The sequence below is a fragment of the Nanorana parkeri genome, unplaced genomic scaffold (assembly GCF_000935625.1).
Source record: "Nanorana parkeri isolate BGI_ZX_2015 unplaced genomic scaffold, ASM93562v1 scaffold697, whole genome shotgun sequence".
Taxonomy (NCBI): domain Eukaryota; kingdom Metazoa; phylum Chordata; class Amphibia; order Anura; family Dicroglossidae; genus Nanorana; species Nanorana parkeri.
In genome coordinates this window covers 269,139-291,019 of record NW_017306965.1, presented here as the reverse complement: position 1 = coordinate 291,019, position 21,881 = coordinate 269,139, and the positions used below count along the sequence as shown (strand labels likewise).

At 43.1% G+C, this 21,881-nt stretch overlaps 1 protein-coding gene across 1 annotated transcript in view; it reads right to left on the bottom strand.

Annotated features, from left to right (window-relative positions):
* Window positions 1–21,881, bottom strand: part of ADAMTS18 (ADAM metallopeptidase with thrombospondin type 1 motif 18) — a 122,726-nt gene that overhangs the window by 70,414 nt on the left and 30,431 nt on the right. Inside the window, exons 2-5 of the mRNA XM_018563795.1 lie at window positions 16,478–16,600; window positions 11,328–11,432; window positions 11,159–11,240; window positions 641–960 (exon numbers count right to left, since the gene is read on the bottom strand). Of these exons, the coding sequence (XP_018419297.1) occupies window positions 641–960; window positions 11,159–11,240; window positions 11,328–11,432; window positions 16,478–16,600 (630 nt within the window). The remainder of the gene's footprint in view (window positions 1–640; window positions 961–11,158; window positions 11,241–11,327; window positions 11,433–16,477; window positions 16,601–21,881) is intronic.

The following is a 21,881-nucleotide window of genomic DNA, read 5'->3' as shown; positions in this document are numbered from 1 at the left end:
ATGGATTCTTTAAATAGAAAGATCTTTCAGCAGTCAGATTCAAACTTTCATTGTCTAACTGTCATTTTCATTGCAGAGTTAAGTCTGACAGCAATGGATCATATAGGTATACATTAATTTATTTATTTTTCTTTTGGTTGTACTGGCTGGACTTTCGCAACCTAACTATGTAAAAGGGTCTACATAGGTATAATGAAAGATGCTTTAAAACTGATCTCCAGGTGATGCCCTTTGGTAGCCCTCCCCTTCTTTAGTAAGCCTCTAATGCTCTCATTTTTGTATGGGAGAGACTGTGAAATAACTACAGTGGGTGTGTTTAGGAATTCACCCACAGTATCACAAGCAATGGGTTCTCAGACCTTACCAACAACAGGGAGTGGGGTGCACTGGAGAATTGCGGAAATTCCTGGTTGAAAAAAACGCAGGTGCCAAGCAGACATTCTGCACTCCCTATATGCCTCTCAATTTTTATTGTTCAATTCCGGAAGTGTACCTTTAAAAGCAATGCCATGTGGGAAAAATAAAGCAAATGCATGGTCAAGAATATCTTCAAAATAACACTTTTTAACAAATGGTCACGTGGTTGAAGTTAGTCCTCCTTGACAGAAGAAAACAGGTACTGGTGTTTAAAATTACTTACCATGCCCACACATGTAGAAATGGCCACGGAGGAGTTCTCATAATCCCTGATAAATCCCTGATAGAAACATGGTTCTACACTGTGTTCCACATCTGTTAGGTATCCATCTTTACCCAGAACTTGTACAGCAAATTCTCCAGACAGCAGAGAGGACGGCTGCAGCTCCAAGTGTAGTTCCTGTCCAAATGCTGAAATTCTGTAATGCAGGGAAGAAGCCTTTGAACTCCGTGTAGATCTCTTCTTCCTACTGCTGTGCACGATATCGTGTGAGATGTAAGCTCCATTAGGGTCCACTTCCATGGGAGTCACAAAAACATAATCTGAGGGGAGAGCACAAAGACTATTGTCATCCTCATTTGTATATTTCTCATTTAGATGTACATATTACACAATCTAATGTAAACATATTGTAGAACCAATGTGAACAGAGACCAGTCAACCCAATGTGTTGCTTTTAGTGCCCAGAACCTGGAACTTGACTTTTAGTGTTTGAAGCAACAATTGTTCTCCTAAGCTATAACCTTAAAGGAGAACTAGCGTCCTCCCGTCACCCTAAGCTCAGTATACCGCAAGCTACAGCTCCCGGTATACTGAGACGCCACAACTGAAACGGATCCCGACAATTATGTCTGCGTGAGTGACAGCTGGCTCTTCCTATCTAGAGGCAGAGCTGTCTGTACCAGCACCCTCCCCCGTCCGTTCCGCCAGCCAGCGCTGGAGGATCAGAGCAGGGAGGGGGGAATCCAGTCACTCTCCTGTCATGGCTCTCTGCCGTGACCGGATTGAGAAGTGAGCGAACGCCGGTATGTTTTGCTCACTTCTCGATCTACTGAGCCGACCTGTGACAGTTTCATTGTCACAGGTCGTCTAAAACTATGAGGATGAGTCTAAAGCACTCATCTCATAGTTCCCCTTTAACTGAGCCCATAGGCCTATTGTAAAACGAAACCCTAACCTCATCGGAGCCCTAAAACGTAACCCAATAATTAAAATCTACTTCTGAAAAGTAACATTTATCTTGACTCTAACCCTTAAAGAATAACCAACCCCAAGAATAAAATTTCAATATAATATAGCTTACTAGTCCTTAGATATAGTAGCTGCATTCATTTTCTTTGTTCAGACTAAGAAGATTTTCAGCAAGTATAGAAAATACCTGTCGATCTTGTCAGAATTGCCATGTTCTTGTCACTTTCTGTGAGCTGACCTAGAAGTACAAAGTAATGTTATCTTTCTTCTGTAGATTGCTAATCTCCCCGTCACCCATGCAATAGGGATGAACAAAGGTAGACATGTAAGCGGTCCAGCATGTGTGACAACCATGGTTTCCACCATAGATACAGTGGAGGAGTGAACATAGCCACCCAGGGAGAGTTAGTCCATGTTTTATGTGTTGTATTTGCAAGATCACCAGCCTGAAAAATTAAAACGAATACAGCCACGTCATCTAAGGACTGGTTGATTTGGGGTTTAGATATGTTTTAAAACAACTTAACTTTCATAAAATAAATTGGCTTGCAGGTAGTGATTTTGATATTTTTTTGGTAGGTAGAGATTTTTTTAGTATTTTATATTGCTTTTCTTAACATGTTTGCTAGCATTCGAATGAATGGGCAGCCAATGCACTACAACTCACCAAAAATCAGACAAGCACCATTTTTTTTCCCATGCAGCACCTCAAGCAGACCGCAAATCAGATATGCCACATTTGTTCCGATGCATATCGGAAATGTCACCAGCACATCAGTGGATAGTTTTTGTTTTAAAATGTCTTTTATTCACGCATATTTGTCACATCAAAAAATGCAACGTTTTGGGGCCACGCAGGGTCATGTTAAGACTGATGAAGGAGACCCTGCGTGGACCCCGAAATGTTGCAATTTTTGATGTGACAAATATGAGTGAATAAAAGACGCTTTATTTTTGAACACTATCCATTGGTGTGCTGGTGACATTGCTAATATACATTGTGAAGTGCCGCGCCATCCGCAGTCACTTCTGCACCCATCTTTTAGGGGCATTGGGTAAGCAGTGCGGCCCTTACCTACCTTTATTTTTTCCGATGCAGCACACCACAACCCATGGTAGTTAACCAATCCTTGAAGGTCAGGTTTAAGTGTTATGCCGCCAGCTTTCTCAACCTCTTTTTGGTTAAAAGATAATCGCAGCACCTCCTGCCAAAATGTTAATCCTTCCTTTAGTAGGTGGAAAGTTGTAGCATAGCAGTGTCAGTTCTTAACTTGGCCATACATTGGGGACATTTTTGACCACGGCCTCCTTTTGTTGGACAAGGCAATTTTTTAATCCACATTTGTCCAAAAATTCAAACACTGACTGTAGCCAATCAGTTTGACGCTTTCATAATATGGTGTGTGTGTGTGTGTGTGTGTGTGTGTGTGGGGAAAGGTGGAATTCAGCAATCCACGTTGTTTAGCGTGGGTGGGGCTTTTTTTTTACGTTCGGCCCAATGGGCTAACTGAGAAAAAGCTGCCAGTATATGGCCCGCCTTTGTTCTTTCTTAAAGGGTAAGTTTATCTCTCTGACCATGTTTCATGTTATTTCGATGGATGATTATAAGATGTAACATGAAACACAAAAGCAATGGACATGCATCCACTTACACCCAGTTACCCCTGTTACTGAATGTCCGAACCTCAGTATGGATATAGACAAGAGGAAGATATCCAGAGCAGGATCCAGAGCAGGATCCAGAGCATTGCACTCGTGATCAACTGATGGCGGTTGCAATGCTTTGCTGGCTCCAACGCAAAAAATAATAAATGCCCATTTTTACTTTTATGAATAAGTCTGCATTTATTTTTATTTTTTTAAAAGGTGGAATTTCTTTTTAAAGCTTAGCAGAAACAAGACCTCATTCACAATGCTCTTATCTCTCACTCACCAGCAATCAATTTGTATTACTGGTCATGGTTTAGCTTTATAGCTTTAAAACACTTCACAGGACAGGACGGAGATTGATGGCTTCAAGGACACAGACAACAATGCCACAAAAGGCCCAAGGTATTTAATGCATCTTTTATCTCCTTACAGTTCCATGTACTTAGCAACATAATCATTTTAAAGTGATAGCTCCGTTTTAATACATTTCTACCAAAAAATGTGCTAAAAGATGACGTTTATAAAATGGACGAGATGTCATCACTTGTACATCTGCAGCTGTATGGAACCATTAACAGTCTTTTGCCTTCCGTGAAACAATTGAAGGGTTTTTATGTTAATGGCCCTTTAAATGCACGCTCTGCTTTCTGACAACTCAATCAAAACAATAGAGGTCAAGAAGGGATCCTGTCATTATGTTTTGGTATAAAAAGAGGATTAGTCAAACTAAACTTCGAGTGATTACAATAAAGTCCTTCAGACAAACATTTGTCACCACCGGGGGTTCCGCTGATTATCCAGTCGGTACAATAAGAGTCAGCAAATAAATGATTTAAGGGCGAGTTTAAAGGTTCTGCTCTGTTCATGCTCTGCCTATCAAACATATTAGGCAGTTACACAGTAATCCTGGGAAGTTCTTACAGGTTAAAGAATGCTGAGTCTGCAGTTTTTGTTTTTTTTCCACAGCAGTCAACCACCAAACACAACATTCAATATCCACTCTATATTTTTGCTGTAGACATTACAGGCTTTAAGGTGAACAATCGTTTTACTATTTTACAATATATCCCTTATTTTTATCAATGTTTTGTCTTAAGGTCGAATTGCAGTCAGATATAAAAAAAAGTCATTTATCACATTCTTTTTTTTCTTAAAGAGGAATGTAAAAAGTTAACTCTTGCAGTGGGGCTACTCCCTTACTGCAAGGGTTAACTCTAGGGGCTCAATTAAAATATATATTCACCTGATTCTCAGTCCCCCCCCCCCCCCGGGCTCTGGCGGTCTAAGCCCCGCAGATGTCATCATGTCTAAAGCAGTCCATTCACTTGCATTAGTGCCCATTCACACTGGGCGTTTAATCACGTGATTTCCGCCGCCATATTGCGCAAATTTGCCGCGTGATATTGCGACAAGTCGCCGTCTAAGGATATTCAATGGAGCTGTTCTATTGAACAGCTCCATGTTGCTCGTCGCTCGTGGCGGTCGCATGTCGCTTGTGCGGGACCCTTTTCCCGCGCATGTTGCGTAATTTTTCTATTTTTGCATGCAGCCCGACTGGAACGTCGCCCGAAACAGTCGCGCTATCCCGGTCGTGCGGATCCGCTCGAGGTAAGTGTCGCTTAGTGTGAATGGGGCCTTAGACGTGAGGACGTCAAGGGACATACCGCAGCCCGAGTGGAGGACGAGAGCGGAGAGCCGTCTCTGTCAGAGGACTGAGGATCAGGTGAGTATATCTTCTGAATGCAGGCCCCTAAAGAAAAGCGAGCAGTTAACCCTTGGAGTAGCCCCACTGCAAGGATTAACTTTTTGCATATGTGAAGTTCTTCTTTGCATGAAATGCATTTTTACCTATAACTAGCATAAGTACCTAAATCTATTGTGATATCAACTTTCTGCTACCTTGTGTACAGCAGCACGGAGAGAGGGAGTTGCCGCACTAAGGGCCCATTAGCATGCATGTGTACTGATAGGAAACAGGCTGATAGGAGGTGAGAGCAACACTAAGGGTCAAAAACCTGCAGCGGGTTTGCGGTGCTATTACTTGTTAATGGCACCCCAAACGCCGCTGGTAAAACAGGCGTTTTTTCCTCCTTGTATGTCATAGCCCTTTCATCTCCTGGGAGTGTCTAATTACTGCCTGTGCTGGCCCAGCATCCATACCATTCCCCTTCCCTTCCTATATAACCTATTTAAGCTTCTGGGGAAAGAGCAAAGGGGAATACTAAAGAGTGTCACCTGAAGTGGAACTTTTAATTAAAAATGGAAATTTAAACATTTAAAATGGTTACCAGGCAGGCTTTTTTTTTTTTTTGCAGGAGAGAAATAAAATGAGAGGAATTCATAAAAAACTGGAGCAGACAAAACCTGGAGCTGTTGCCCAATCAGTTTCTCTCTTTTAAAGCTTAACTGAACAAACTGAAGAGAGAAGCTGAGTGGCTGCCATGGCTGAAGATCCCCAACTTGGAAGAAGACCAGGTGAAGATGTCGGTATTGGCAAGGGAGCTCATGGACATTGCACCATTGGAGTGGAGGTGAGTATAATTCTGCTTTAAGTGACAGCTCTGAGTCTGCTGGATCTGCTAACATCATATTCAAAATGGCAGCACCCAGCAGCAGTGTGGGGCCTTTTGGATGTCTACACAAGGGAGGCTTTTACAGGTAAATAACATGCAAAAGATATATTAAATGCATATATAGTCCTATGGGAAGATTTTTGTTGAAATTAATAGTCTAGCGATAGGATCTCTTTAAGACACAATGGAATGCTGGGCGGCATGTAGGGAAGAGGCTGCGACACTGTTCTCCTGACTGTAACCTTCTCCAGCTTCCTCCATGACAAGCCGTCTGCGAGCAATAGGAGCAACAGATGTGACAGCACACACCGTCTGGGAGGCACATGTGGCCATTAGATATGTAGCATCTTAGGACATAGATTTGTGTCTAGTGATCACTTCTTCACTACATCAAGGCTCGTGTAAATTAACGAAGAGCAGAGCTCCCAGACCGGCCCTCCAGGAAACAACATCTGCAGAGGGGAATTCCTCAGCAACACCGCTGTGTGCTGTGCATAGCATGCAGGAAACCTGTCATTAATTCATTATTTCACATGGAGAGCAGGCTTCTACAGCCTCACCGTGAGGCCGAGTCCTTAAACCTGACAGTAAATTATTCCTGACAGTGTAGGGAAGGCGAGGCAAACTGGAGGTGTAAACATTCTCTGGAATTGTTTAAATCTAAAATGTGCCTTTAGGCCTTGTGCACATAGACGGACCAGGCCGTACAGCGTACAGATCAGGCTCATTTCTCTGTGCACAGCTGGTCTTTGGAAATCAATAACAGGCCGGCTGATGCTGTGACTGTACAGGTATATACGCAAATCCCACGGTTTACATGCATACTGGGACTTACACACTGCCCTGGACTCAGACCATCTGTAGTAGGGGCAGTGTCCCGGTATGCATTTAAGCAATAGAGTTTGCCTATATACTCTTTAGCTTTCCTTTTATTCATTTCTAGAGGTTGGCTGTGTGAAGGTATGCGGCGTACCTGTGACTCCAGGGCAGTGAAATACTTCCGATTTGACCGCTGTATGGCCATTTCCGTCCAGGTGCATGAGGCCCTAAAGGAAATCTGTCATGGCAAACATGGAAGCTGCTAATGTTGACCTCTCCTTCTGAAGATGATAGATGCCTGGCTGTCATGCAGATGCTATTGCTCTATTAGTTTGGATCACTGACCCGGAACAAGTAAATAGATAAGGACACCTGATTCTTTCTCCAGCTTTTCTTATCTGCATATTTGTTCCCGGTCACAATGTGTTAAACCTAGCATTATGTCCACGAAATTCTTGTCAAGTGCTCCATTTTCATTTGAACACATACTCGCAGTTCAAATGCTCCTAAATAGGACATGGTGCATCCAAAGAAACACAACACATAGCAGGTCAAACGCAGGCTGTATGGTTCTGTGTGCTACGGGAGGACTGTGGACACCATGGAGGTCTGGTCCACAGGGGGATCAGGGGGATGGAGCTAGCTGGTCTGCAGAGGGGAGATGGGACTAGGCAGTCCACTGGTGCAGGATGCAGCTAGCCTGTCCACTGGGGTGTCTGCTGAGGAATTGTAAAACAAAATAATCTTTTTTTTGGGGTGGGCGGGTGCAAGTAGCTGGTCTTGCCTAGGGAGCAAAATAGTCTAGCACCGGCCCTGCTTGCCTTTAGCTTTAATTACAGTACCCATTCGCTGTGGCATTGTTTCGATGGGCTTATGCAATGCATTTCCCAATATGTATCTCCGTCCAGAGTTGCAACTTTTTGAATAGAACTGAGAAGGATTAGAGTCTGTCAAGTTTTTAATGCTGCTCATTGGAGAGACTTGACCTCTCATTATGTCCTGGTTATACAAAACGTTGTCACTGGAACAGAAGATTAAGGAAATCTCTCTATGAGGACACTTGTTCCAGTAATAGCTATATAAGAGGGGATTTCCCCTCTGATTAGAGAGATTTCCTCCCACTTCCTGTTATGAATCTGGGATAGAAAGTGGTTGCATTGCATAGAGAAGCACATCAATGTTGAGATCACTGGGTCTTAAATAAGGAATGTAATAAAATTGGAAAGGATTTATTTAAAAATGTAATTAGGATGTTGCTGAGGTAGGAAAGGAAGAACCAGGGGGGGCAAAATGTAAGCAGATTAAACTTCAGCTTTAATCATAGTGTTCAATAAAGACATTACACATTAAATGTCATTAGTTTACAGAGACTGCATTTGGCTATTAGAGCGCATTCACACAGGTGCAAAGGTCTATGTACAGTAAAAACTGTCTGTATCTCTGTGTCCGTACAACCCACCAGTACACATCAATGACAGACTACGGCTGTACTCTGGTAAACACTGATCCGAGCACATACTTGCATACAGGTACTGTTGTTTGTGCCTGGACGCAGGCTGCCTGTTTCCAAGGGCATACAACCATACTTGTACGGATCTACATGCACACTCTAGCAGCCATTCATGCTGAAATCCAGGTGATTTCAAAAAGGACCACAAAAGTACACGTCACACAAGTGAGGCCTCATTCATACGAAATGCTCCGTGAGACTCATGTAAACAAGTGTGCAAGCACTATACAAAAGCAATGACAACTGAAAGCACCAGCAACCATTCACAACCATTTGCATATATTTGGACATGTTGCAGTTACCTGTAGATGATCGCCCCTGGACACAAATAGTTTGCATCCAGTGGAGATCATCCGCAGGTAATCGAGGCATGTCCGACTACATGTGAATGGCTGCAGGCGCTGTCAGCTGTCATTGCTTTGTATGGCACTTCCGCAGCTGTTGTCACGAGCCTCATGGAGCAATTTGGTAGACTCACCCAACTGGCCACATGCACAAGTGTAAATGGAGTCTTCATGCCACATTGTAACAAATTAGATATCAAAAAGCAGAATGATTGACTTTAATAGCAAGTGAAAGAAAGTCTTCAACAGACAGCAATAAAAAAAAAGGTGGAGGTTTTAGTCTTCCCCTACGCCACTAAAAAAAAAAGTCTAGTTATAGTTGTGTTACCACATTGCTGCATTCTAAAGCGATTGGTACTATTTTTAGATGATTTTAGTTAGGCTTTAATAACACAGTAGAGTAAAAGTACGTGACAGTTCAAATTTTAGCCAATATCACTCAGATGTATGAGATATATGAGACACTGATAAATATGAAATGTATGACACACTAATGTATGAAATGTATGAAACACTGATATACGAAATGTATGAGACACTGATATATGAAATGTATGAGACACGGATTTATGAAATGTATGAGACACTGATATATGAAATATGAAACACTGATATACAAAATGTATGAGGCACTGATTTATGAAATGTATGAGACACTGATATATGAAATGTATGAGACACTGATATATGAGATGTATGAGACACTATTATATGAGATGCATGAGACACCAATTTATGAGATGTATGAGACACTGATATATGAGATGTATGAGACACTGATATAGGAAATGTATGAGACATTGATATATGAGATGTATTAGACACTGATGTATGTGTTGTGTGAGGCACTGATATATGAGATGTATGAGACACTGATGTATGAGATGTACGAGACACTGATATATGAGATGTATGAGACACTGATATATGAGATGTATGAGACACTGATATATGAAATGTATGAAACACTGATGTATGTGTTGTGTGAGACACTGATACTAATATGATTTGTGATATTTGTTTTTGCTATTTACATACCACATGTAAGTAATGGTACATGGGTTGTAAATGACTGAACAAATAATTCAGCCTGCTAGCTCACAAAGTTCTTGTTCCTCTCATCCTGTCATTCCTCTCATATGTGTGTACTCTGTAATATTACTGATGTAGCATCTGTATGTTCTCACGATGTACCACACTGCAGAGTATATTTGTACTATCTCTGTCAATTCATTATGATAACAAGAACAATTACGGTAATAGTAAACTATAAAAAAAAAACTTCCTCTACCAATATCACTTTAGGCAATTAAAACCAAAGTGCTCCATGAAATGGTGCTATCCCTTACTAGAGGTCACGGGTTATAACAAATGTACAATTTAATAGCAATTTGGCTTCAGAATCATTACAGCAGAAAAGATCAATGTAACAGTTGGGTTGGCCAAACGCTGTAAGAATTGTGTCCGATTTCTGTGAATCTGATGGATTTATTTCAGTGGGTGAGCCGGGTCGAAAATCTTTGACAGAACAGTTACTAACCTTTGCATGAGAATCTTTTCATATTCAAGAAAAGTTTGCTAAGTGCCAATGTAGTCATACGTTGAAGTCAAACGCTTGGAAATGCCGGGAACATGGAAGAAGTGGGGTTCTGCTGTCCTTTTGCATGTGGCTGATTGGCTGCAGTCACTGTTCAATTATCCTAACAGCGGCGGGCGCTGTCTGTCAGATTACAATAACCTCAATGGGAAATTCAGCCATTCACATTGTTTCAGCACACAGGCTGAATGGAAACAATCTAACAGCGTATGGACAGCTTTAGTGACTACACCAAGTGTCAACTCGCCCATTCATTACAAACAAAGGGACTTATATGTGAAAAGTGTGCTAGGAAAGATTTGTGTTACCCTTAGCAACCAATTAGCTTCCAGCTGTCATTTCTACTGTCTATGGTTTGAAAATGAAACCGTGATTCTCATTCATTGCTACAGGCACATAAGCCCCAAAGAAGTTAATCAAGTCTGCTCTTAGCAAACCTTGATGACATTAGAACCCGACTTGTTCCATTGTTGCATTTCCAAAGCTTTGAGCACCACTTTAGTAAACTTTTCTTGAACATGAAAAACGTTTCTTGTCTCATGCAAACGTTAGTAACAATGTGCAACGTGAAGAAACCACAAACATCCAATCATAAATCATCTCTTAAAGTGAAACTATACTCACCTCCTTTTCAGCAATGTTCCTCAGCAGAGCCAACATCTTTGCCTGGACTTCCTCCAGGTATCGGATCTTTGGCCATTTTGATTGGCTGTGCCAGGATCACGTAACTCCTGCTCATGCGCGGGATTTCATTCATTCTGTTTTATGCCGAAATTGTACACTGAGCTGCAAAGGCAACTAGGCAGATGGTCCTTTATTGCAGAAGAGACATAGTACATCTCTTCTGCAATAAAAAGCCTTCCTGGTCGCCCATTTCTAAATTTTTACTTAAAATTCTACTTTATCTCAATTTACAACAGGACGCTCGTTGATTGGTTACTAAAGACTACCGCACTTTGCACATGATCAATACACTGCCTTTCTGAACAAGTTGCATACTCTATATACTGACAATGAATAGGCTACAACAAATGAATGACAATTGAATGCACAAACCTTGATTGAATCCTCCCATCCCACTCCCACCGGTTAACGTGGCTGCAAATGACACACAACATAGGCAGTAGAGTTGAAGCGTCTGAAAAGACAAGAAGAGATGAGGTCAGTGATGGATGGGCATAAGACAAGTAACGATGACATGTAGCCACACACAAAGAGGACCTGCCTTATCTAAACTTCCAATCCATAGGATTGTCAGGAACGGCATAGAGGTGCATTTGAGAATAGTGACAGGTAAGGTCCACATGATCAGAACAAAGTAATCCATCTTCTGCAAAGCATGCAAACCTGACTCCGCTCCAAGGGGCATGCAGAGCAATAGGCAGGATATCCTCTTCATGGTGGGGCAGATGGCATCTCTGCATTTAGTTTATGGAAGGTGCCTGAGCTCTCTGATGCTGACAGGTAGTGGAAGTAGGACTTAGTGCAGGGGGCTCACACTGATCATCCCAGCTCCATGCAGCAGCATTCTCAAAGAATACAATGCACATTAAAGCCAGCATTGGATTTCACTGACTGCCCCCTCCCATGTTCACGCCTCCCTGCTATCACTCGTCTACTCTCTGTGTTTAGCTACTCCGGCAATTTTTAATCTCTGAGTTTTAAAAAGTTGTTTAGAGAACAAAAAATAATAATTTGTGCTGTGAAGGACATTGCTGGGGAGCAACCAATGTGAACTATTTTGCATAATGCTTTGGGAACAGATGAGTTTTAGAAATAGGATTGAAGTATAACTTAAACCAAAATATTTAGTTAGTGAAAGTTAATACCATGTTTTTTTCAAATCAGGAGCTACCCTTCACATCAGAACCTTATCACAGATAGAGATCTGGTATGGATTTTAAGGGGGAGGCACCATCAGAGTTTCCCTTCACATCAGAACCCCTTTTTTCACATCAGAATCCCCCTTTCACATCAGAGTCGTCCTTTACATCAGGAGCCCCTCTTTACATTAGGAGCCCCCTTCACATCAGACTCACCCCCTCTCACACTAGAAGTCCCCCCTATACATCAGGAACTCCCCTGCACATTAGGAGACCACTTTACATCAGAATTTCCCTTCAAATCTTCAAATCAGGAGCTACCCTTCACTTCAGAACCTTATCACAGATAGAGATCTGGTATGGATTTTAAGGGGGAGGCACCATCAGAGTTTCCCTTCACATCAGAACCCCTTTTTTCACATCAGAATCCCCCTTTCACATCAGAGTCGTCCTTTACATCAGGAGCCCCTCTTTACATTAGGAGCCCCCTTCACATCAGAGTCACCCCCTCTCACACTAGGAGTCCCCCTTTACATCAGGAGCTCCCCTCCACATTAGGAGATCCCTTCACATCAGAATTTCCCTTGAAATCTTCAAATCAGGAGCTACCCTTCACATAAGAACCATCCCCTTTAACACCAGAATCCCCCCACCCCCCTTTTCACATCAGATTCTTCATTTACATCAGGAGCCCCTCTTTACATTAGGAGTCACCTTCACATCAGAGTCACCCCCTCTCACACTAGAAGTCCCCCTTTACATCAGGAGCCCCCCTCAATATTAGGAGCCCCGCTACACACCAGAGTCCCCCCACACACACTAAGAGCCCTCCTTTAAGTCAAAATCCCCCCTTTCAACCCCCTTCACATCAAAGTCACCCCCTCTGACAGTGCACTGTTGCCCTTCTGTTGTCTTGTACCAGTCTTGCCACTCTCCGTTCTCCGCACTGCAAGGGGCAAATGCTTGTTTCTGCCTAGGAAACCATTAAAAAACAGTTTCCCTTACCTTATCCTTTGCTCTTGCGGACCTCTCCTCTCTTTGCAACTGATCCCCCAAAGCCACTTCTCTCCGGTGCTCTGTCACACTATGACAACATCATGTACAACACAGGATCAGCAGTGGTGCATTGTAAATTAGAATGCAGTACCTTGGTACTCTGGGCAAAAATCATTGAACCCTTGCAGTGGGGGAGGGGGAGAGCTCCACTGCAAGGGTGGTTTAAACATTTCCCTGCTGTTTAGCTTTAAAGAAGAACTCCAGGTAAAAAAATGTAACCCTTGCAGTGGGGCTACTGCTGCACTGTGAAGGATAAGTGCTCATTTTTGAGTCTTTACACGCTGCCTGGCTTCCTTAATGGGACTTCCGGTAACGGCATTTGGTATCGGCGAGTACCGGAAAAAAATATCAGTATGCGATAGCGAAAAAACTGTATCGGTGCATCCCTACTATTGAGTATATGGGGCCAAAACGAGCTGAGATCTGGCAAAAAGAAGCTCATGTACTTTTTTCAGCAGCAGGCATTTTGCTTATTGCGACAAAACGTTTTGGTGTGCACAGGGGCCATATGAATAAATTAGATTTTTTTTAATGAAGCTTTGGTCAGGCTGAACCTGCTGCGATAATAAGCTCAGTGTAAACCGGGCATTTCAAGGTTAGGGCTACACGGACATTTTTTCCAAATAAATAAAAAATAAATAAAAACAATTACCTGACTATACAAAACCATATTAAAGGAGAACTATGGGGTCAGGGCTTTTCCCCATAGTTCTCCTAAGGGTAACGGGAGGACACAAACTAGCGTCCTCCTCTCACCCTAAGCTCAGCATACACTGAGATGCCACAGCTGAAACGGATCTCAACAATTATGTCTGGATCCGCCCAGCTGCGTGAGTGACAGCTGAGTGAATACCTGAACAATTTGATTGCATGAGGAGATTGTTCAGGTATATTGACAGTCAGCGGGGCAGACTAGCAAGATCCTAAAGCTTGGCCCAACGGGAGATTCCTCCATCCACCTAGTTTGGCATAGATGGAGAAATCTGTTACACTTTTTCCATCTGACCATAGAAAATATGCAGAAAATCTATAGGTGTATCTCCAGCTTTACTCTCCCAGAAACAGCAGCTTACAGTGGGAGGATTTCAGCAACAGAGACAGTGTTGTCAATCCAGAAAGTAGAGGACAGGACTAGACATGGTCAGATGATGATTGGCAAGCTACAGGTTTGTAAAACAGCAGTGACAATGGTGGCGGCCATCCCCCCTGCAACATATTCCCATCACACTATAGTGCAAGCCAGCACAGCCTACATGAGAGTGGCAACTCTGCTCTGGATGTAGGAGCAGTGAAGCATTGTTACCACCCCATCACAAGAAGCTGCATTAGGTGGACTTCACCGGCAGGTTTAACAGATATTTGTGGGACTTTGCAGGAGTTCAAAGAGAAAACTGTTAATGCAGATGCAGATAACTTTTCTAAGGAAGGTAATAGTTCTACCCTAAAGCCCCACTCTCGCGGTATACTGAGACCGCCTCAACCGGGACGGATCCCGACAATGCTGTCGAGATCCACCCAGCTGCGTGAGTGACAGCTGGCTCTGGCTATCTAAAGGCAGAGCCGGCTGTGCCCTCCCTCTCCCTTGTCTGTTCCTCCAGTCAGTGCTGGAGGATCGGAGATGGGGAAGGGGAATCCCTGCGGGTAGTGGTGACTGACAGTCATGGCTCTCTGCAGGGAGATGATCGAGAAGTGAGCGAGCGACAGTATGCGTTCGCTCACTTCCCGATCTATTGAGTCGACGTGTGACAACTTAATTGTCACACGTCGGCTCGAACTATGAGGATGAGTGATTTTCACTCACCTCATTGTTCTCCTTTAAGTCAAAATACTTACCTTATTCCCGCAGGCTTCCTTCAATTTGTGTGATTAATCCCCGGAAGCTGATTTACTTTGTTGCCCAGCCAGTCGCAGCTCTCTGACCAGCAGTCCTGTATTGAATGTGAGTTCAGCAACAGCCTGGCCACATTCCGGAATGTTGGACAGTGAGAAGAGAGCTAGCTGATGGGGGAGCATGGAATAAGGTAAGTATTGGTACTTATTCTTTTCCCCTCTAGCCAAACGCACATTTAACCCATCCAGTGCGGGAAGGGGGAGGCTCTGCATGTCTAAGTTTAACAGCAGCCCAGAGTTAGGCTTTAAGGTATTAATAAACTCTCAAACTTTTTTTTTTTTACTCATAAATCCAAATCAAACAAATATACATTTCCCACCAAAGTATTTCTTTTTTTTTTCCCCCCAAGCACTTACAATAATTTTGTTTCTGAACAGCTCCAACTCTCTCTGCTCTGCTTCCTTGAACTTCCTGTCCAGTACAAGATCACAAGGGACAGAGCAGTCTCCAGCAGCTGATAACCAATGAGCTTCGAGAAGGGAAGAGGGAGGAGGGAGGAAACAGGATCTGGGAACAAGGAGTAGGGAAGTAACTTGCCTTGTGTGCCTTTGTGTTTGTGGAGACACACAGCTTACTAGCACACACAAAGGTGGCTCCATAGGACCCTGCAAGGGAAAGGAGCCACCCTAAAACAGGATATCAGGGCCAGTGCTCAGGTGACCAGCTGATTCTGCAGACAACAAGGAGCAGCGTCCATTATATGTGATTTAATTAGCATTTGAAATTGCTTAAAACCCTTTTGACTTTAATATCACTTTAACTATGTGTTGTGTGGTCACATTTATATTTGATTTTTGTGCAACGCTATTGGAAACCTCCTGGCACATAGTTTAAGAAAACATGGCATTCCGAAATGTCCCAGACCCACTTCCTTAGTAATAAAGGTCATAGGTGCATTGTTCTCAGGGTGAAGTTCTTGTCATTGGGTGGCGTGAGTGATGAGTACCAATCACTTTGAGTAGATTTTAAATATTTTAATTAGCATGTGCATGAAGAAGATTAGGGAAGGAGGGTGAATGGAGCACAGTCTTCTAACTTTCTAGGCCCCTTTTTCCCTCTTTGTCTTTCTTTGTCCTTGTGTCCCTCTGTTGTCCAATTGTCTTGTCGTGTTATGTTGTTTTCGTAAGGTGGCTCTAGGTGAGATTACTTACCGGAAGGCTATGGAAGCAGGGTCTTCACAAGATATCTTGATTTAGCCTGTAGCTGACAACCCAGGTCCTCGCCTGCCTCAATCGCATTGACCCTCCTCAGGGGGGAAGGCATTAAAGCTCGGGTCCCCCATATCAGGGACGGGAATTTAGGCAGAGGCAAGGCTCGACAATGGGCACGATATGATATACCATGCTGTTACCCTTGAGAATGTACACCTGACGCTGCCTTTGTATGTTGTTTTCATTTCTTGTTTGTGAAAACTAATAAACAATATATTTCTGCAAAAAAAAACTTTCTAGGTCCCTCTCTCACAGGGTTATACTCGCTGTGCCCTTAAACATTATAGGTTAATCTATTATAGGAAGGTTTCTGTGAATTCGCAGTCTTAGAGATCAAGGCAGGACAGCAGTGGGAAGGTTCCTGTGTTGCTTCCCAACTCAGTCAGTCACTCACCATCCCTGTCGGGGACAACTGCAGCTTTGCTTCCTCAAGGCGTGTAGCACTACATGACAGCCAGTATCTTAGAGACACCTCCCAGGAGGGAGATCGCCATCCCATACTCTCAGGTCTCAAGGCCTAAGGACAAGACAGATGGTCACAGATGCATCCTCACAGGACAGAAGCCCAAAAGGGAAGACCATGTGCCAGGGAGTGCCTCAGATATTTAATAGCTCTCCCAGCATGCACTGCCAGGTATTAAACATCGAATGCTATCTCTATGAACACCCTGCTGGAGAACACTCAACACAGTAGGCGACTGAGAAAATTCACTGCACACTTCGAGAACAATGCATAGAGATGTCTATGGAACCAAAACCGCACAACAACTGCCCAAAAATAGCTCCTGCATCTTTTTGCGCGACAGGCGGTATGCCCGCGAGACGCAACACAAAGGTGTAAACAGCCTCCATTGACTTAAATGCTTATCTGTGTTTTGCACGATAAAGCGCGGCAACATCGACTAGTTGTGAACCAAGCCTAAGCCTGGACTCTTCATCTGTAGACTTTTTTCAAAGTAGTAACTAAAAAAGTATTACAGGCATTTGATCAGCAGGGTAGCCAGGCAACTAACATTTTCAAAAACAGAGATTAACAATGGCGGCTTCCATGTTTATGCAGTAGATGCTTGCTTAAACTGAAGTTACAAAATACAATATTGCTAGAAGGTAGAATCTTTTGGCAGAAGAGAGATACAGAGCCTCTTGTGCCAAAAACTTCATTGTACAACTATTTATTCTGTGTTCACTGCTCATTACAGTGTACACCCCGGCTAATTCCTGCTATCTGTAAGAAGTCAAAAACGGAGCAAGGTGCCGAGACGATGTAACTGCTGCGCTCATGTGGAGGAATTACATTATTGGTGGTTACCCAGTGGTGGACTCTGAAGACATTGGGCCCAGAAGAAGACTGAAAGTAGATGTCAGTGGCCATTGACAGAGTGATGAGGAGGTGTATGGACATTGCATCACTAGGGCACGTTAGCGCGTACTTGTGCCAAAATTTGCAAGTGCAAGAAAGCCCCCTCCGCTGGTATAAAGTTCCGCTTTAAAGCATATCAAAACACAAGAACACAATTGCAGCGTATCAATCTTTAGATGTGTTAGTTGCATTTGTTTTATTTTTACAGGCTTTCTTTCCTTTATATTTACTTGGTGATCCTGCCAATTAAACACTCCTGTTCTAGGGTGTGAATGTTCAGTAACTGTGGAAGTGTGTTAGGATTACTTTACCTCCTCCCATCTCCATAACATAGTAAAGAGGTGTTCTGTAGTCTACAGAAGGCTTATATGTTATGGCAGGGGGAGGCAACCTTGGCACTCTAGCTGTGGTGAAACTACAACTCCGATGAAGTACTGCAAGGCTCTGACAGGTAGAGCCATGATTCCTGGGGCCAAAGCATGATGGGATTTGTATTTTCAGAACAGCTGGAGTGCCAGGATTGCTTGCCCCCAGGGTTTACATACATTTTGAAAGCTGCAATACTTAACTTTACCAGCAGGTGGCAGTAGTGAAGATATTTCATATCCATGTTTCTATAAAACCCAGAAGCACTGGGTATTAGTATTGTACGGGGAGGGATCCCAATAATATTGATTTTCACTTTACTTTCCTATAACCAGTAATGAACTAGTAATGAACGTAGGATGTTCATCATACACCCTCGAGTTGATTGCCAGCGTATACAGTATACTCCCGCAGGTGCAACTGCTGAGACGCTGTCAGATTTACAGCTGAGGTCACCATATAACAGAGCTGCTGTCAGCTTACATCTTACAGTGTCAGTGCTTGTTAAAATCTAAGAAGAAATGGTACACTGTAGTTAGCTGCAGCTGTCAGGTGCAGATTGTTGCAATATAACTAATGTTAGAGGAGATGCTGGAAGTAAACCTGACTTTCGGGGGAACCTGTTATTTCTGCCCTGGGCAAAGTACAAGTTCACTTCAAGATTTTTGGTAAAAGATCACACAGCAATATACTTACAGGGGATGCAATTAAGAAATTAAATTAAACGTACATTTTATCAGTTGGTGAAATTGCAATGTTTACTTATTTTTAACCAGGATTTCTAAAGGGGGGGTTACCAAAGGCTGGCAATCGCTGAAAAATGTGGTGTTTTTTTATAGATCTGCTTAGCAAGCAACATATTAATAAAATTGGCTCACACCAATTCATTCAGTTGTCGCATGGTGGTGGTGGTGGTGGTGGTGCACCAGATTTGAGCATGTTTACCAAAATGCTGGTGCAAATTTGAGTAAATTTTCTACTGGGGTCATCAGAAACTTTCTCTTTCTTCTCTCCTTCCTGCATTGCTGCACCTCCCTGGCTGTCCATACACATCCTCCTCTCCTTTCCTCATTGCTGCACCTTACTGGCAATCTATACACATCCCCCTCTCCTCCCAGCTAATCAGCATTAAGCCGGCCAAACAGCATAGAGCTGGCTTCCTGGCCAATAAGGAAGCCGGGCGGCGGTTAATGACCCACCTCCCAGCTTCCTAATTGGCTGGGAAGCCAGCTCCATGCTCTTTAGTTGGCTCGAATCTAATTGGCTGGGAAGCTGGCTTCCCGGCCAAACAGCCGGCACAATGCTGATTGGCTGGGAAGCTCACCTTCCAGTCAATCAACACTGAGCGGCCAGACAGCCGGCTTGATGCTGATTGGCTGGGAAGCTGGCTTCCTAGCCAATCAGCACCAAGCTGGCCAAACAGCTTCCCGGGCAATCAAGAAGCCGGGCGGCGGCTCCAAGCTAGCAGAAGTACCAGTATCTAATATAAATATCGGTACTCATACTCGATACTGAAAAAACGGTATTGGTGCATCCCTACACATTATAGTTCTATGTTTTTATGTTACAATGAGACAGTGCTTCTTCATGACTCCTGTATGTGGGTGTAATTCCTTTCTAATTGTTAGTATTTTTTTTAGTATGTTTTCTAATTATCTATGTACAGATACTGGACACTGCTGATTTATTTGTTATCTATGCTGGATGTAATTCTCAGTATCTGTTCTCACTCTGTATGATTGGCACAATGGGCAGTGCCACTTCTCTGGTTCTGTATGCTAGTTGTAATTCTCGGTCTCTGATTGTATTCTGTATGTAAGGACTACACACAGTAGAACTTACCTCGTTCTATATAATAGGTGCAATTATCACTGCTTTGTTCCTTGTGATCTTCTAATAAACAAGAAGCTCAGGGAAGCCGAGCAGAAGGAGTTGGAGCTATTTAGAAAAATGATGGCTGTAAGTGTTTGGGCAAAAATGTAAAGAAATACTTTACAGAGCAATATATATTTGTTTGATCTGACTACAATATTGAGTACCGCTCACCCCCGAAGGAGCTGCTAAATGCCCAGTTCATCTATAGTCTGTCTAGGGTATGTTCTTCAGCTGCCCACCCATTAGCATTAACCGCCCTTCTTCTAGTGCCCACAAACTGATATCCACTCCAGTAAAATAATGTAAAGTAACGGTTTATTGAACATCTTCACTGGGGAGAGAGGATATATGCGGGTTCTAAGCTTCCAAGGGTAACTGACAAGAGCTCCAGACTCACCAGACCTGGTTGGCATATCAGTGTAGATCCACTGAGGAGGCAGCAGATGGTGACTGATGTAGCAGATGAGCAGGATAGACACAGATCCTCAAACAGGAAAGACACCGACCATACTCCTGAAGTCCTCTTAGTTCCAGGATACTTCAAGAGTGAGCATTGGTCCTAGGTCTCTTCCTCTATCAGCAACACAGGCCTCCTCCATGTTGGAGGTCTCATGGAAACCTTTCCCTCACACCAGCCCATGTCCACCCCCAGGCCTCAGGCCTAGCCTTGGGGGCAGGCCGAACAGCACCCAGCCCTATTCCATGGCTGGTCCCAGCTAGTCTGAGCACATGGCAAATCCCACCAGTATATGTAGCCTATACTAGCTGAGAGATACCAAGTGATTGGCTGCTGTACTGTACATACACTACAGTGCCTCTCATTGGCTGTCCCACAATATGACAGAGTCACACTCCACCCAGGGGGGTACAGGCAATGTCAGACACCTGGAATTAACCAGATAATTGCCACTATGAATCCAGCCAGGCTAATTACAGCCCTGGCTATTACTAAATGTCTAATAGCCACATCACAGAAGGGGATGGGGGCTACAATTGAAAATGGTTTGAAAGTTTAATACAACTGTAAGTCCAATGAAATCTACCGATAGAAGTGTTTCATGACAGCAGATTTGGGTAAGCTTGTATTGGTTTCTGAGGGTTTTGTTAAATAACAGAACAGGTTCGCTAGGTATGGGGGTGGTAGAAAACAGCCTACAAATCATTATGATTTATTTAAAGCAAAGCAAGCAAAGGGGAAACTAAACATCACATCTAAGTTAAAAGAAACAGAGAACTTTATTAACAGACCATCAATTTTCAGATACATTTCCCATAGTTAAATATAACAACGTTGTCATTAAGCCAGCAAAGGATTAATGCCCACATGTAGTGTTTAAGGCAAGGAATCAGCAGTCAGCCGTATGCTATTTCCACTACTCAACAAATTTCTGCCAGAAATGTCAGTAAACAAACTTTGCTTGTAGTTACAGAGGCCTTTCTTAACCTTTTTATCCTGGAGGAACCCTTGAAACTACTTTCAGGTCTCAGGGAGCCCCTGCTAAAAATTGTTTCATTTACAGCGCACAGGTACGCAATGGTGGCTGTACACAGAGCGATGTGTATGGCCAGGCCAATCATAATCATTTCTATGTAATCGGATTGATCAATGACACTGTATGTGTCTTTTCAGTAATGAACAGATTGGATCAAATCGTCTGATTTTGTAAACCTCTAGGGAGATCAGTAAGCTGCAGATATAATAAACACAAGAATAAAGAATGCGCTAGACATAGGGTTTGGTTTATAAATCATAGCTGGGCGATTGCTGTTCACACGGCTCTACTACCACTAGCTGGAGTCGAGGGGCATAAGAAACTCCTATGCTCCTCACCGCCATTTAGTGGCAGTAGTGATGTGTGTACAGCATTCGCCCAGCTATACACTAAGCAGAAGATTTATGAATCAGCCCCATAAAGTATTAGACACCCAACGTGTATCATTTTGTAAACTCCCCCATTTGAAAAATATAGGACAAAATGGTTTACAGAAATAATTATAAAACTAAAATGAAGCAAATATTGAACATACAGTTAATACAGTCAGTGAAAATTGTAGTGTCATCTCACATTTAGTGGAGAAATATCCCTTACACCGTTGGTCAGTGTAGGGCCCTCTTATATTGGTGGTCAGTGGAGAAATACCCCCTACACTGCTATAACTGTAGGACCCCCCCCCCCCCCCATATTGAGGTTCGAGA